The sequence below is a fragment of the Lepus europaeus genome, chromosome 5 (assembly GCF_033115175.1).
Source record: "Lepus europaeus isolate LE1 chromosome 5, mLepTim1.pri, whole genome shotgun sequence".
In the NCBI taxonomy this organism is placed as follows: Eukaryota; Metazoa; Chordata; class Mammalia; order Lagomorpha; family Leporidae; genus Lepus; species Lepus europaeus.
The window spans coordinates 32,156,075-32,172,704 of record NC_084831.1 but is presented as its reverse complement, the minus strand read 5'-3'; the positions used below and the strand labels follow the sequence as shown (position 1 = coordinate 32,172,704).

The 16,630-nt window shown below is 46.2% G+C and overlaps 1 protein-coding gene across 1 annotated transcript in view; it reads right to left on the bottom strand.

Annotated features, from left to right (window-relative positions):
- Positions 1 to 16,025, bottom strand: part of SMAP2 (small ArfGAP2) — a 54,024-nt gene extending 37,999 nt beyond the window's left edge. Inside the window, exon 1 of the mRNA XM_062191052.1 lies at positions 15,527 to 16,025. Within this exon, the coding sequence (XP_062047036.1) occupies positions 15,527 to 15,629 (103 nt within the window). The 5' untranslated portion in view covers positions 15,630 to 16,025. The remainder of the gene's footprint in view (positions 1 to 15,526) is intronic.
- Between the last annotated feature and the right edge of the window lie 605 nt (positions 16,026 to 16,630).

Below are 16,630 nucleotides of genomic sequence, written 5' to 3'. Positions count from 1 at the left end.
TGGGCATCTGGAACTGAACCAACAGATGGAAGATCCCTCTCTGTCTCTCTCTGGCACTCTGCCTCTCAAGTAGATGAAAATAAGTAAACATTTAAGTGAAGGAAAACTAAGAGTATTGGGAGCAAAATCAAAATTACTCAATCTCAATCTAAATAGACATTTCATAGCAAATGTAACATGTATAAAAATTACATATGAGAAATCTAATACATTTCAGTCCCTACTTCAGTGGCTAACACATGCTATAGGGAGTAGTATGTAGGAAGGGATTGCTAAGCTAAAGGCTAGGCAGCCATTCCAAAATGAGCCAGATGAACCTGCTATTTGAAAACTTGACATTATAATTATACTATTTTCCTAGCACTCACGACTTCACTTGGGGTAAACGACACAAACTTGCCTTGCCGGAAGTTACTGTCTTGTGGCTGGCACTGTTGCATAGCGGGTAAGGCCGCCTTCTGCAGTGCTGGCATCCCATATGGGCACCAATTCGAGTCCCGGCTGCTCTACCTCTGATCCAGCTCTCTGCTATGGCCTGGGAAAGCAGTGGAAGATGGCCCAAGTCCTTGGGCCCCTGTACTCTTGTGGGAGACCAGGAAGAAGCTCCTGTCTCCTGGTTTTGGACCTGCACAGCTAAGGCCGTTGTGGCCACCTGAGGAGTGAACCAGTGGATGGAAGACCTCCCTCTCTCTTTCTCTGCTTCTGCCTCTCTGTAACTCTGCCTTTCAAATAAATAAGTTAATTTTAAAAAAAGTTATTGTCTTTATTCCCTAGGGACAGTCAGTTCTTTACATTTTTTTTTTTTAAGGTTACTCCAGGTTAAAGGCTCAAGTTCCTCTTTGTAACAACCAGTATCTACTCAGTTCTCAAAAAAATACTGAAGCTCCCCACAGAGCAGGGGGAGGGGTGTATCTTCAGAAGATGCTACTAAAGAAGGGTAACCCAGCCACTGCCCACTGAGAATGCTCTCCATCCTCCATCCCCAGGACAGAGACCTGGTCTCACCATACTGATGACAGATTAATTTCGTCCATTTGGTAGCTGAAGGAGTAACAGCCTTCACACTAGATTCTGAATACACAAGACCCAGTCCTATCCATAATTCACAAACCCTGGGGCCTCCTAGGATACTAGCCTGATAGCCTTTGCAAGTAAATGCCTGGATACGTTTCAATTACTTCCTCAACCAACAGCAGGCTGCTGGGAGCAGGTGTGTAGGGAAGGACTGCTGAGCTGACAATCATTTCCACACTTGACACTTCCACACTATTACCATTAAACTCCCTCGAATCAAGTGCTGGCATTCACTTCCATACAGTGAGCACGAAATACATGCCTGCTAATAAAACAGGTAATTAGCAGCAGAGGACAATGAAAACTGATATTAAAAACAGCCCACATCTGGGGCCAGCATTGTGGTGCAGTGGGTTAACCTGCTGCCCTTGACGCTAGCATCCCCCATGAGCACCGGTTCGAGTCCCAGCTGCTCCACTTCCAATCCAGTTCCCTGCTAATGTGCTTGGGAAAGCAGAAGAAGATGACCCAAATACTTTGGCCCCTGCCACCCACATGGGAGACCCAGAAGAAGCTCCTGGATCTCAGCTTGGGACCAACCCAGCCCTGGCTGCTGCAGTCATTTGGAAAGTAAATCAGCAGAATCAATCTCTCTCTCGCTCTCACTCTCTCTCTCTCTCTGTGTCTGTCTCTCCCTCCCTCTCTCTAACTCTGTCTTCAAATAAATAAATAAACAAATAAGCCCACATTCAAATAGTCCCACTTTTCTCCCCCTGGACCAACAGCTCCCACCCAAAGAAGCTTCCCCTTGAGGGGACGATGTTGATGTCTGGAGAGATACTGGGTTGTCACAACCAGCAGGAGAATGCTACTGGCATCTAGTGGGCAGAGGCCAGGAATGTTGCCAAGCATCCTAAAATGCACAGGACAATCCCACAGCAATGGATATCAGAAATGCTAATAGTGCTGAGCTGAGAAATGCTGCTCTAGAGAAGCCACTTTTAAGTCATTTACTTTGAGGCAGTGAAATATTAGAATATGCCAATTCTTCTGAAAAGCCTCTTCTCTTGTTTTCTAACAGATAAACCCTTGAAGGATACAGTTCTAGAATTGGGAGGAACCATAAGGATTAGGGTAGTCTAAATACTATTGGAGAAACCATGGCCCAGAGAGATCAAATGAACTTGGATCACTTGCCCAAGTTCATGGAAGAAATGATCAGCTGGACTAGAATTAGAACGATCTACATACACCCTACACATGTGTGTTACACATAGGAGGCGCTCCCCAATGGTCACTAAATCGGTACCCTGTTCTTTAGGTGTTCTTCTTTATGACAACTCTGCCCCAATGAGAAGCTCAACATCTGAGACAGAGAGTGGGGACTTACATCTCTTCCCAGCCACATTCCCCTTCCTTCAAAGGAGGCCTGGAAGGAAAGAATCCAACATATGATGACTCAACACCCAGCGGCCAGGCAGAAAGCATTTTTAAATAGTTTCCAAGGAAACATAGGCAGAGGCTCTATACAGAACCCAAGTGAACTAGTGAGTCCTCATGGAGACTACGGATATGCCCCTCTCGCCACAACAGAGGGCAGCAGCTTTCCTGACACATCACAGCCGACCCAACCAATGGCAAGCAGAAAAAAAAACCAGTGCCGGCCTAATTAAATCACAGCCACATCCAAAGGCCAGAGAAACTGCATTTCTAAACAAACACAGAACAGAAATGAATTCTGGGATCAAAGTACAGGTTAGTCAGGTGGTATGCTGAATGCTAGTCACCCAAACAGCCCTGGCTTCAGGGACAAGGGCAAAGGTAGGGAGTTTCCCTGCAAAAAAGGAAAACATCCACCATGACGTTTCAAAACCCAGGTGTTTTGGAATTGAGTATAATAAGTACAGGTCGAAAGGTGCAGTGCGAGGGGGTAGGGCACAGATGCAAGCCACGTGGAGAAAAGATCCTGGAAAGGGAACCTCACGCAGAGGAAGCCAGGGCAGGTCTGCCGGGAAACAAAATCACTGCTTCAAAAGAGCCAAAGTCAAATTCCTTAAACAAACCTGTTGCAATGGGTACGAGGAAAGCTTCTACAGCTGCCGGGAGGTTATTGTTAATTTCTATGGCACCCGAGAACCCTGTCCAAATATTTACTCCCATCCCACGAAAGGGCTAAAGGACTGCTGCTTCAGCCTCCTATTTCACACCGTATGCTACGTTTTCCCAGGCTGATGCGTCATACTGAAACCTCCTACCAAGAGAGCGGAGGATTAGCTTCGTGACTGGCTCCAGCTTCCTGGGCGACACAGATGCCAGAAGCACACAACTGACATGGCACAAAGAAGCAATTACCACAAAGCAACCAGGAGATTCACCTGCTCGGCTTCCTGGGATGCCACAGATCTTCAGATATCTGGGTTAACGGTATGAAAGTGACTGCCAGAAAACAAAACAAGAACAGGATCTGAACACACATTAATAGAACAATAATGCTCATGACAGGAAGAGAGACACAGTGTGCCAGACATCACATGAATTATACAGATACACATGAAGACACAGTCCTTGTCCTCATGTAGTCTAAGGAAAGTCCTGTTCTTAAATAAATAAATAAATAGAACCAGTAAAACAAGAGCTGTTATCTTCTTTCTACTAACACAGGGCCTCTAATTCGCCTTTCCAAGGGGTGAACCAGTACTGTATAAACAACATAAGATGCTAACCAATGGCACAACAGTATTACCACACATCAGACATATAATGTGAAGTCCTGGCCCATTGTGCTGTGATGTGACCCAAAAGCTGCTCCTATGGTCACACCAGGGTTCTCTCCAGTTCTTCACTTCTTGCCTCAACAGATGTCTACCAGGGTGAAACAGTTCTGAATGGCAGCCCTCATGCAAGCTGCTCTACCACAGCTCAATCCAAAGGCCACCCCCTTCACAACTTTTAAAAATTAGAAAGCCCTGGTGACTACTCAAAACTGAACACATAAATAACTCAACCTAACAGCAATATAAAAATATATGTTGCACCATTATTTATAATATTGAAAAGCTGAAAAACCCAACAATCGGGGAAGAGTTAAATAAAGAATGATGTCATTCCAATGATGTAATAAAATTAAGGCTTTTAAAGGTTTTATTGTCATGAAAAATGTTTATGATAAATGTTAAGCAAAATAATGATGCCATAAAATCATGGTAGAAATGCAAGAAAATAACAGGTAATAAGGATCACCTATTATCACATTGTTTTATTTTTTGCAAACTTTCCCATGCTTTTCATCATAAATATGGATACCTTTCATAATCAGAAAAAATAAAGTTTTTCACTTTTAAGAAACAGCATTTGATTTTATTTTTAGATAATAAACACAAGGACCCTTCCACCTCTCCACCTCCCAGATCCCATAAGACACACACACACAAAAACAACTGGTCTGGAAATCTGTTTCTATGGTAACAGATCTCTCTTTTTTTTCTTCCTTAAACACATAAGAAGTCTAATGAAACTGGGACCTATTTTTACTCTGCCCATAAAATGGATCCTTGATTTGAGTCACCTGTCTGCTTCCGTACACAAGGATGAGGCTCAGAACCAAGTCAGGGCACTTGGAGGAGCTAAACTGGAGTCCACCTGGCTCCTGCACTAAACGCTGCTTCCCTTTACTGTTAGACAAGCGGGGAACGTTCACCCAGCGGCCACACAGTAGGAAAGATCTCTTCTCAAATTTCTCCTCAGACTGCACAGTTCCTCTAACCAAAATCCTTGGGTCTACTTTCAGAGAGACAAAGTCGACCCCTGTTCCAAACAGCTACTCTTTCGGTAAAAGTGCTTTCAACACGGCAGAAGAGCCTGCCTCTTTCCATCCCTTCTTTCTCAGACCAGCTGTCACACTCGGATTGGTTTCCTTGAGCCCTGCGGTTTACAGCTATTTTGAACAAAAGCATCGTGGTGAGAACAGGGAGGTTCCTTTCTATTCCTCCTCTGAGGGCTTGTGTCAGTTTTCACACGAAGACCACCACCAACAAAAAGACTCCAACACCACCCCCGCCACAAGCTGTATGCTGCTGCACGTCACCAGCCTGCATTTAAAAATATTCTGAAATTATTTTTCAAAACCATGAGAACAAAAACAACTATCTAAGCCATATTAAGACCAAAAAAAAAACCAGAAACACCAGGAAACTCATTTCTAAATCCACATATTTGGGGACTTCCAGTTAGACGAGAAAAGAGGAAGAAGTTAAACAACAAAATGTACTTTGTGTGCACTTAAGGCAAACGAGGTGAAGAAATGCTGTGGGATTAACACGTAAACCCACATTTACAGATGTCAGCTCTGCGGTACAGGCGTGGGGATCCATGGTCTCTCCGCCACTAGCAGTTATTGCGAAAGCCAGCAGGGTGACTTGAAGAAAGGAAGGAGAAAAGGTGCTTGTTTGCTCTGATCACTGCTGGGACAGGCTTGTCAGTCCCGGCTGAGATTCTCTCCCCGACTTGCAATTGCTCGACTGTTTTCAATACATCATAAAATGAGTGTGTTACTATTTGTGTTTGGGGTGAGAAGAAATGTCACGAAACCTGAGAGACCCAGTTCTCATCATTGTTTTGGATGAAGAAATGTCTTTGTGAAAACTGTGACTTGAGATCAATATATCCTCCAAGTGGCCTCATGGAATCCAGAACTTCAACTGCATTCTACACGTCTAAAAGCAAACTAGAGTGTGTGTAAGAAAGACCCAAACTGGGGGGGAGGGGGTGGGCAAAAATGGCCAGAAAGTCATTTAGCTTTAACTGAAAATGAACCGCAGCAGCAATGATAAACCCAATTACTATCCAGGGACATGCTACAGAGGTGGGATTCCAGGGCACGTTTCAGCCACACAGGAGGGAAGACGGGAGACAAGGGAGAAGTCGGACAAACTGCAGACAATCCCCAGGGCAACCTTACGCTGATGGATGGCCACAGCTGCAGGCAGATTTGGCTCATCTTGGGGGGTTTCCACTGGGGAAGGACCTGCAGCTCAGCCCTCAATGGACCAGCATTCGCAAAGCCTGTGGGGAAATACAGGATCCAGAAGAGTGGGGTAGGGAAAGAGAAAGTTTGGGAAAGGGAAGTCAAACATGGTAGCAAGATATTATAATTATTAAACATGAGGCTTCAAAAACGCATAGCTGTACCTTTTCATTTGAAATGGACTAGCTAAAAATAACTGGTACTCTGGGACGCAGTCTGATAGGCTTTTTAAAACACCAGATTACATTTTAACTACACCTGTGAATTGCAGTAATACCTGCCAAGAGGAAATAAATTTTTTTGGAGAAAAGAGAAAGACAACGAAACCTATGTGATTTTTACAGTTAGGGACTTTACTCAAAGAATGAAGGTCCTGTATGTATGAGCTCCATGAAAAGTAACACCTGGAAGCAAACATACTCTCCCTGTACTGAAAACCTTGCTGGCCTAGTTCCACCAAGTCCATTAATGCAGCAAGGGCCCAAATGCAGGTGACCTGATTGACAAAAAAAGCACTTCTAGAAAGTGCTGAACTTGTACGGTATAACTTATTAAACACTTTAATAATCAAGAAGAAAATTGGTAGCAATAACTTGGGAATTTTTACCTTGAAAGAAAGAGCAGCAACATTCCCCTATAAGCCAAAATGGTTTTGGGGGTCCCACTTAGATGCAAACAGATGCAGCCACCTCACTCCTCTCACCCAGCGCTAAGCTGTCTCAGGCTGTGGTGGGGCAGGCGGTGCGGCACCAGGGAAATCCGCCCCACCACAGTCCCCTTAACCATCCAGCGAAGATTATGCCATAGCAAAGGCTGCACTCCTCGGAATTCTCCTTGTGTATCTTCTGTGTTACTGACTGCGGTGGACACGCACATGCCCGAGACTTCCCAGAAGTGACAGGGTGGGAACCTATTTTCTGAGTAACCAAAGGATAAATCCCTCCTGGCAGCAGCCAACGGTCACAGACAGATTCAACAGAAACCAACCTGCCTAGTCACACACGTATTTCTATGGGCTGCCCCTGAGCTGTTACACTACTTCCTGGGACCAGTTAGTTATTGTTTGAGCAATGATCAAGATCCTTTAGAAGCACATAAGCTTGTATTTGCTTGGAAATCCTTCTTATTTCTTGTCCAAAATAATGCAAATAGGGAGAAGCGTTCCATCTCGAGTGCCTTTGTGTCCTTGCCTGTTTGCACTTGGGTCCTGCCCCGGGTCCACTCCATCAGGGAACTCTGGCCTGCAGGCTCCCTTGCCAACCCCTCTAGGTGAGCTGTCAGCTGGAGGCAGTGGTGGGGACACAGGCAGGAGGAGGGGAGCAGCAGGGCAGTGGCCTCGCTCCAGCTGCCACCAGACAGCTCCTCTTTCCACGCTGCGAGCTCACACCAATGGCGCAGCCTTCTGGATCTGGTGAGACCAGCACCTCTTATTTTCCTTAGGGGAACAGCACCCCCAAGTATTGCTCATTTCTGGGGACCCTCGCCAGCCCCTGTGAAGCTTCTTGGCTCTCATCTCCCCTGAGTAACCTATTTCCTATACTAAGTTCCCTCTGCTTGTACCACCTACAGTGGCTTCTGTTTCCCTGACTGGTCCCTGACTCAAACATATTTTAAAACTTATTTTTCAGAAAATAAAAATGAATTCAGAAAATGAATAGCTTTCCTAATAATTAAAACAATTATTCAGATAATCTGTAAACAATTTCTTCCAGTAAGGAACAAGCGATTTAGAGATCACAAAAATGAATCCAATCACTCAAACAAAGATTTACTAAAAGCCCAATCTATGCCAGTCTATGTGCTGGGAAGACAAAGGAGATGAACAGGCCCAAATCCTTGCCTTCACGGAGCTGACAGTCTAGTGGACACATTAAGTGTGGCAAATTATGATGTAAAACATTAACCAGTACAGGAATACCACCTTAATAATAGAGGAATCTGGTAAAAATGAATCCTCTTTAAGGTGTCTACTCTACACAAATTTGGTTCCTACCTTTTCACATTCCAGGGGCCAATACAGAATTTCTTCAGAGTTAGTATCTACTTAAACAGAAGTACAACTGTGATAAGGATTTGAACAACAACAACACAACAACAAAAGTTACATAGAATATGCTTAGAAAATAAAGCCTGCATGTGTTGCACGCTAACTCTCGCTTGGGATATCGGTTAAAGAGACTGAGTATGACTCAATTTAAGAAGTTACTTTAGGGGCTGGCACTGTGCAGCGGGTTAAGCCACTGCCAGCAATGCAGGCATTCTATATGAGTACCAGCCCAAGTCACAGGTGCTTTACTTCTGATCCAACTCCCTGCTAACGTGCCTGGGAAAGTGGTGGGAGATGGCCCAAGTACTTGGGCCTCTGCTACCCACCTGGGAGACATGGATGGAATTCCTAGCTCATGGCTTTGGGCTGGCCCAGCCATGGCTGTTGTAGCTATTTGGGGAGTGAGCCAGCAGATGGAAGATACATCTCTGTCCTTCTCTCACCCCATAACTCTGCCACTCAAATAAATAAATGTTTGTTTAAAAAATTATTTTTTAAAAAAATTTTAAAAAATGAAAATAAAGAAGCTACTTTATTCCTTCTCTGTGGCACAGATTCCATCAACAAAACACGCAAAGCCAGCTGCACTGTACGTAATGAGTAGTGTTACAGTCACCAATAGCATGCCATTATTTCCAAGATAGGATTTTCAGGCAGAAACAAAAACAGACAATGACTCATGTGGTGAACAGTTATACAGACAACAGTGCCCAAGAAAGCTACCACCTACATACCATAATGACATCAGATGAAAAACGCAGAAAGTAAGTAGTTTCCTGATTCATCTAGAAACAAAAGATTTGCTGCAAAGTATACTGAGGCTGTAGATACTTGTTCACATGGCCATAGTCCACAGCAACTAAGAGCACACGTCAGATATCCACAACATTATCTTCTTACATATCAATCAGAATCAAAAGCATTTGTTCTTGGGGCTAGCGCTGTGGTGTAGCGGGTAAAGCTGCCGCTTGCTTGGCCGGCATCCCATATGGACGACCGTTCAAGTCTCGGCTGCCCCACTTCCCATCCAGCTCTCTGCTGTGGCCTGGGAAGCAGAAGAAGATGGCCCAAATCTCTGGGCCCCTTCACCCACGCAGGAGACCCAGGAGAAGCTCCTGGCTCCTGGCTTCGGATTGGTGCAGCTCTGGCCGTTGTGGCCACTTGGGGAGTGAGCCAGCAGATGGAACACCTCTTTCTCTCTCTCTCTCTCTCTCTGCCTCTCCTTCTCTCTCTGTGTAACTCTGACTTTCAAATAAATAAATAAATCTTAAAAAAAAAAAAAAAAGCATTTGCTCCAGAAATGACATAATGTCTACTCCTGGCTAGTGTACTCATGAAAATACATTTCGGTGGAGATCTTGTGGGCCTGACACTCGGACCTGTCTAACTATTCAGCAATTAGAAAGCATTTCTCACATGCAATACTTAGACTTGCATTGGTGTAGCAGGTAGACCGACAACACTGTGGGCTTCTTACACATCAGGGAGCCTAACACATAATGCATATTCATAACCTCAGTGCCATACACAAAGTCAACTAGAGAGAGGATTTTAATCTCACGGGCCAAATGCTGTCAAACTTTACCCCCCAACATTCCCCAACATGCAGTCAAATTACACTAAGGGGTCCTTCCTCTGACTCTGGCACACACGATACAGCACATCACAGAAGCTTAGCGCATTGTCTTTCTCTTCACCAAGGGCAGAGTCCCCTGAATTCACCTGGCAGAGTCATGTTTATCCTTGAAGATTTAGCCTAATGGTCTCTCTGAAGCCATAGCTTCCTGGGGAAGATCTGTTCGCCTTCTTCAATGCTTTCATTTCCCCCAGTCCTCAATGCCATAAGTGATAATTACTGTTGCATCATGTATCTGCTGTACACACCTGCTTCTCCATTAGACCGTAAACTCCTTGTGACCAAAGGTCCTGTCTTTTAATCTATACTTCCTGGTACAGTGTCTGACACAACGGAAGTGCTTAAGAAATACCAATGAATATATGTAGTATAGTTTGTGAAGAGTTCCCACTAAAAGATACAGCATTTTGTACTTTTTCTCACTACTATGGAATGACATTTTGCTTTGTTTTTAGAATTTATGTCATTTATTTGAAAGACAGAGTGACAGAGAGAGAGAGAAAGAGAGAGAGAGAGAGAGAGAGAGAGAGAGAGAGAGAGAGAGAGAGAGAAAGTGTTTCCATTTGCTGGTTCACTCTCCAAATGGCCCCAATGGCCAGGACTAGAACAGGCCAAACCCAGGAGTCTAGAGCTCTACCTGGGTCTCCTACATGAGGCCAAAGACTTGGGCCATCTTCCACTGCCTTCCCAAGTGTGTTAGTAGGTAGTTTGATCAGAAGAAAAGCAGCTGAGACTAGAAGCAGTGCTTGGAGCTGACGCCTCAGTGGGGGCTGAATCTACTGTGCAACAATGCCAGCTCCAGGACGCTATTTAAAGGACAAATAAAACAAATAGGAAAGTATCTCCCAGAGAGCAGATTTAATATGTTGATAGTAAAAGACGGCTTTTAGACTTTAGATACATTACTGTCAGTAAAACCATGTCAATCTAACCATGACTTTCAAAATTGAGGTACATAATCTGTAAAGACCCAGAAAGTTACTTGCTCTTGGCTCGGGAGGCCATTTAACAACTAAAAATGGAAGCAGAACTCCTGTTGTCTAGGGCTGATGGAATTTTTTATCTCTCAAAAGGGGTCACAGATAGAGGTAAAATAATTAAAAATTGATAGGAAGCTTAATATTCTAGGGGTTTAGCTACTGAGGGAAAACAAATGTAAAGCAAAGCTGGGGGCTAATTCACAGGAGGTAAAATTTAGGACTATTAGAAAATTTCCACACACAAAAATTCCCTGGTCTAATCTTGAAAAGTCAGGAAACGTCCAGAGGCCGTTCTCAAGGGTACCATAAAGAACATCTGCAAAAATGCCAGAACTCCCATATATAGGAAATGGTTTTGGCTTAAAGACTGGGGAATGATTGGGTGAGTCATTCCAACTGTGGCTTCCAGTAAGTAACCAGAGTATTTCAAGGGAATAGTCAAAAATGAAACTAGTGAGATCTAGATAAAATCAGTAAGATCAACAATGGCGACAGTAAACCATGCTCACATCTGCATGACAGTTTCGTCTGTAAGGCACTTTCCCAGCCTAAGACGCGGACACTGAGAAAGTGAGGTGGCTTGCTGAAGGTCACTAAGCCACAGCAAGCAGAGTAACGGGTGGAGAGACAGATTCCGACATCACGGCCACAGCCCCTTCCACTCCTCTGCCTCTCGGCTGCCTAAAAGGTGGGCTACTGAGCGCTGTGGCCAGGTCCAGGACATTTCCCCAAGGGGTCTTCAATGAGAGCAGCTGTCCCCCAAATCACCTAAGAATGTCTCCCAATGCAACACAGATAACCCGGAGGTCGCCCTGGAAAATGCCTTCAAACAATCAGAAGTTTCTCAGCGTGTGGGGAGACAGAATCGTCACATCTTCCACACTAAACTGTTCACAGAAAAATGCAAAGTGCCCAGACTGTAAGTAATATCCTGCTATTTGCATAAAAGCACTGAAAAGGAATGCATATAAATGGCATGTATTTATTTTATTTATTACATCTTTTTAGCTTTTTTTGTCTTTTTTAAAGATTTATTTATTTATTTGAAAGCCACAGTTACACAGAGAGAGAAGGAGACACACAGAGAAAGGTTTTCCATCCGCTGGTTCACTAAAAGGCCACAACAGCCGGAGCTGTGCCGATCCAAAGGCAAGGGTCAGGAGCTTCTTCCAGGTCTCCCACGCAGGTGCAGGGGCCTAAAGAATTGAGCCATCTTCCACTGCTTTCCCAGGTCATAGCAAAGAGCTGGATCAGAAGTGGAGCAGCCGGGTCTCGAACTGGTGCCCATATGGGATGCTAGCACTGCAGGTGGCGGCTTTATCCGCTATGCCACAGCACTGGCCCCTATGTATTACATCTTAAAAGTCAGGTAGGAAATTGCCAAGAGTGCTTGGTTGTTACCTCCAGGGATGGAAATGGTGGCCAAGGGAACAGAGAAGGCTAACTTTTCAATATATATATTCTCTTTTGGAACTTCAGAATTTTGAACTATATGAACATGTTACCTTTTTCAAAAAGTAAATTAAAGCTTAAAAATACCTAACAGGAGTTGGAACACAAGCACTGCCCAGGTGATGCAAGGTGAAGCATGAGATAGGAAGCAGCAGAAGGGAAAAGTGAAGAGTTATTATCATAAAGTTTCCGTCAGCATCCACAATTCCATGTGATGGCTCACAGGCTTGAAGGAAATATTCCTCAAGACCATCAAATGCCTTCCTCTCTAATTCTTAGCCCATTAAATGCTCTCAGTTTCTCACAAACCTTGACACCGAGACAACTGTGTCCCAACAGTGGACACAAGTATTCAGGTCATCAGAAAGGTAGATCCTCTCACAGTAAATAAGGTAGTGTCCAGTTTAAGCCAGTCTCTTGGGAGCTAGTCCAGGCCCAGGGGTACAATCTGGAACTGCAGAGCTAAAGACCACGCCTTGGGCTAATACGACCCTGAACGTGAAGGACCACCTGTTCCATAAACAGTACCCCCAAAATGGACCCTGGCCTTATCTAGCCAGGTTACCACTGACATAACTGGAACTGTCCTCTGTTAAGTCAGTCCAAAAATTTATCCTAAAGGGCCCACTAACTCCAGGGCTCTGAGTGATAAAGAAACCACATCTCACACCTAGCACAAGATAAGGCAATTTTTTAAAGGCAGTATTGCAGCAGCTTCCTTTCTCTCACTGGAGTCACTCCAGTGCCACTCAGGTCACTGGTAAGCCTTGTGTTCATAAGTGTTAAAAACCCCAGGAGCAACAAAACTGCTACTAAGTCAAAAGAACACAGGCTTGTTCTCTATGTTTACTAAAAATATAATTCCTTAAAAAGTATAAGACTTGAAAAAGGAGGGCCATCTTCAAACACTGATTTTGGAACAATTCAAAAATACCTGCTAGGGGCCGGAGCTGTGGCATAGCGGGTTAAAGCCCCGGGCTGCAGGGCCAGCATCCCATGTGGGCACTACTTAGGGTCGTGGCTGCTCCATTTACCCTCCAGCTCCCTACTGATGCGCCTAGGAAAGCAGCTGAGGATGGTCCAAATCCTTGGGCCCCTCCACTCATGTGGGAGACCCTGAGGAGGCTCCTGGCTCCTGGCTTCAGATTGGCTCAGCTCTGGACATTGTGGCCATTTGGGGAGTGAATCAGCAGATGGAAGACCTCTCTCTCTCTCTCTCTCTGTAACTCTGTCTTTCAAATAAATAAAATAAATCTATTTTTAAAAATACCTGCTCATAGGTCTGTAGTCTAGGTTCTATCATCTGATTAAATATTGATGGATCAGCATGCACTCACCAACCCTGCACATTTAGCTCTGTTTGACATCAGGAATACAGATAAACCCAAAACTTATTCTAGCCAACTGTTTTGAAATTCCTCCTCCAAGTAAACAAACTAGGATGCAAGTCTCTCTTCCTTCCAGCATCTGATAGTTGTCCACATGGTCATCACAACAACCAAAATTAGAAAAGAGGAAGGGGAAATGAATGAGAGGGGCCCAAAGGGTGGAATGGGCGAGATAATTCACCAAGTGCACAGCTAAGGCCTCAACAAATGCCTATTTAACAAAATGCACAGATAAGTATCTCATTGTCATTTCATTTTTAATACAATAGCCAAGTCACTGAAGACTGCAGGGCCAATGTAAAACTAACTTGAAAAGAAACTACTTCAGGACCCAGGCTTCTCCCATCAACGGAAGCTAGTCAAGCAAGCAGTTACTAGTTCTCATTAAGCATTGACTAGTGATTCATTACCTGATCCCCTGGTAAAGCAACCCATAAAATTTGGAAGTAGTGAATCAACCGCTCTCTGCCATATGCTATCTTTTATTGGGATGTGAGTAAGTATATGAGTAATACAAAAAATGGAGCAGGAGTGATACTAATCATCAAAATGGCATCTGACTCCCCAGTTGTAGCAATGCTCACTCGGGTGGTTGCTGCACCCTTGCCCGAGCTCTGTCAGCTGAGGACGTAAGGAATCTGAGTAAAGCCAAGACACACTCCAAAATTTTAAACCGAATCTTCGGATAGATGCAACACCAGAGCTAAGGAGAATGAACCTATAAGAAATTAACCTTCTCAACATCAACTGGTTCTGAAAGACTTTTGCTAATGTAAAAATTCAGGAAAGAAGTCTGGGCACCTGCCTTCCTAGTGGTGCATCCCATTTATCTACTGGTAGAGGTCACCAAAATATACTAGGAGGTGTCTAAATCAATGTATCATTGCCCTGTCCTCCTTACATAACCTTATTCTAAAATAAAAGAGAATTGAGTGCAAGCATCGATTAAGCATGCACTTCCTTTCTTAAAATACCTTCCAGTTTTTGTTGAATGTTATCTGTCCGAGGCACTACATGGCAAAGAACCCTGGCAAAGCCACTGCATCACAAACAACAGCCCCTCACACATAACAGCAATGATCTACAAATGTCACATGCAAACATTTCCTAATAACCAAGCCTTTCTATCACACTGAGTTTCAATTGTATTGAAATCCTGACTCTTTGAGGGCACTGCCCATTTGCAGTGATCCTAGTTCACCTTTACAAGGGTAAGCACCATGAAGCAACGAATCCAGTGAATTCCTTGCTTCTTCCTCTCTGCTGATCAAATGGATGTTGCACTACAGCCAAATCTGCTAGCTTCTGCCACCACACACACACACACACACACACTCACACACACCAGGCCTCCAACGCACTTCACAAGCCAGGGCCAGGCTGTCGAGAAATCCGCACTGTGCCACTGCATAAGGCAGCTTCCCACAGCACGCATGCAGGAAGACGAAAAGCCCCTAAGCACCGTGTCAGATCTCCGCACGGCTGTAAAATGACAGGAGCTGCCAACCCAACGCAGGCGGCAGCACCACCTTTATAAATCATTGAAGCAGTTTTCCCATCCGTCATCTCACCTCCCTCCTTGCCTCCTCTCCCTCCCTCTCCCTCTCCCTCTCTCTCCCTCTCACACACACACACTGCAGTTCATCCCCAGCTTTGCAAGCGGAAGGCTGCTATGTTGGCTCTGGACTGACAGTCGGCCCAGAATTCATTCAGAGCCCCTGAGAGGAAGACGTTCTCACCCCTTCCTCCCCGCCATCATCACCATCATCACCATCACCACCACCACCCACGCCACCCACACGCGCGCGCGCACACACTCCCGCCCTCGCAACCTCTGCCCACACCAACCCGCGAACTGCAGGAAGCCCAGCAGGCTCAACGCAAGAGCAGCACCCCTAGCCGTTCAAAGATGACTCGGGCGCCCTCGGCTCCACAGACCCCTCCCCAGCCAGGCCGGCCCCTCGCCCGCCGCGACCGAGGCGCTACCTTTGGACTGGCAGTCCGCACAGAACTTGTTATCCTCCTCCAGCAGCAGGTTGGCCAGCACCGCCTGGTACCGATCCACGTCCTTCACCGACTTGCCCGTCATGGCCAGGGTGCTGGCGGGGGCAGGGGGCGGCGCGCCCTCCTCGCCCCCAGAGACCCCTGCCCCAGTCCGGGGCTGAGAACTCCCGGCCCCCCGCCCAGGGGCGCCTCCTGAGCGGGGGAGCGCCCTCTCCCCTCTCCCCACCCGGAGCCCCTCTGGGGTCAGCGGCGCCCGCCCAGACTCCGCAGCCCCCCTCAGTGCGGCGCCCCCTGGCGGGCTCAGGGGAAGACCTGAGTCCAGAGACGGCTTCCGGACGGGAGACCCTCAGCCCAGGCAAAGGGAGCCCTCGGGTCTCCCGAGCGCCGGACGCAGTGATGATCCCAGGGCCTGCGGGTCTGCGGGCCCTCAGCCCCGCGCCTCGGTTTCCCTGGCAGCTGCCGCCTGCCCGGCCACCACCTCCGCCGCCTACTTCCGGCAGCTCTTCCTCTCCTCCTCCACCCTGCCCAGCCCGCGCATGCGCCCCGCCCCCACCGCGCCGCACTGGGCTCTTCCCTCGGCCCCGCCTCTCAGGGACCAATCCGGGGAGACGTGGGGGGCGGGGCCTAAGGGTCTGTGCGCAGAGGACACGCCTCCTGCGTGTCCTTGGAAAAGAATGAATGGAGCCTGGCAGAAAAGGAGGGGAGGGGATGGAGGAAAGCGAAGAGGTAACTAACAGTTACTGAGCCCTTAACCACGTGCCAGGCATTGTGCTAAAGCTTTACATGAATTATCCCCATAGAGCTTTATGTGTTGTTCCTCACAACACCTTTATGAATTAAGTACTTACCACCCTTATGTAACCCCCAAAGTCCGCCAAACGCGTTCGTTCCTTCAGGACTCAGATAGAAAGGACCGAACCTGTCCCCCATTTTCAGAGAATTCTGGTCACCTCTCACTTGGTCACCTCCCGCTCATACCGGTTCACTTTCCCCTGTGACTACCGCTGACTTTGGACATTGCTTAGCCTGGTGCTCAGACACTTCATTCCTTCACTCCCCATAAAATAGTGCGATTCCTTCCACGGA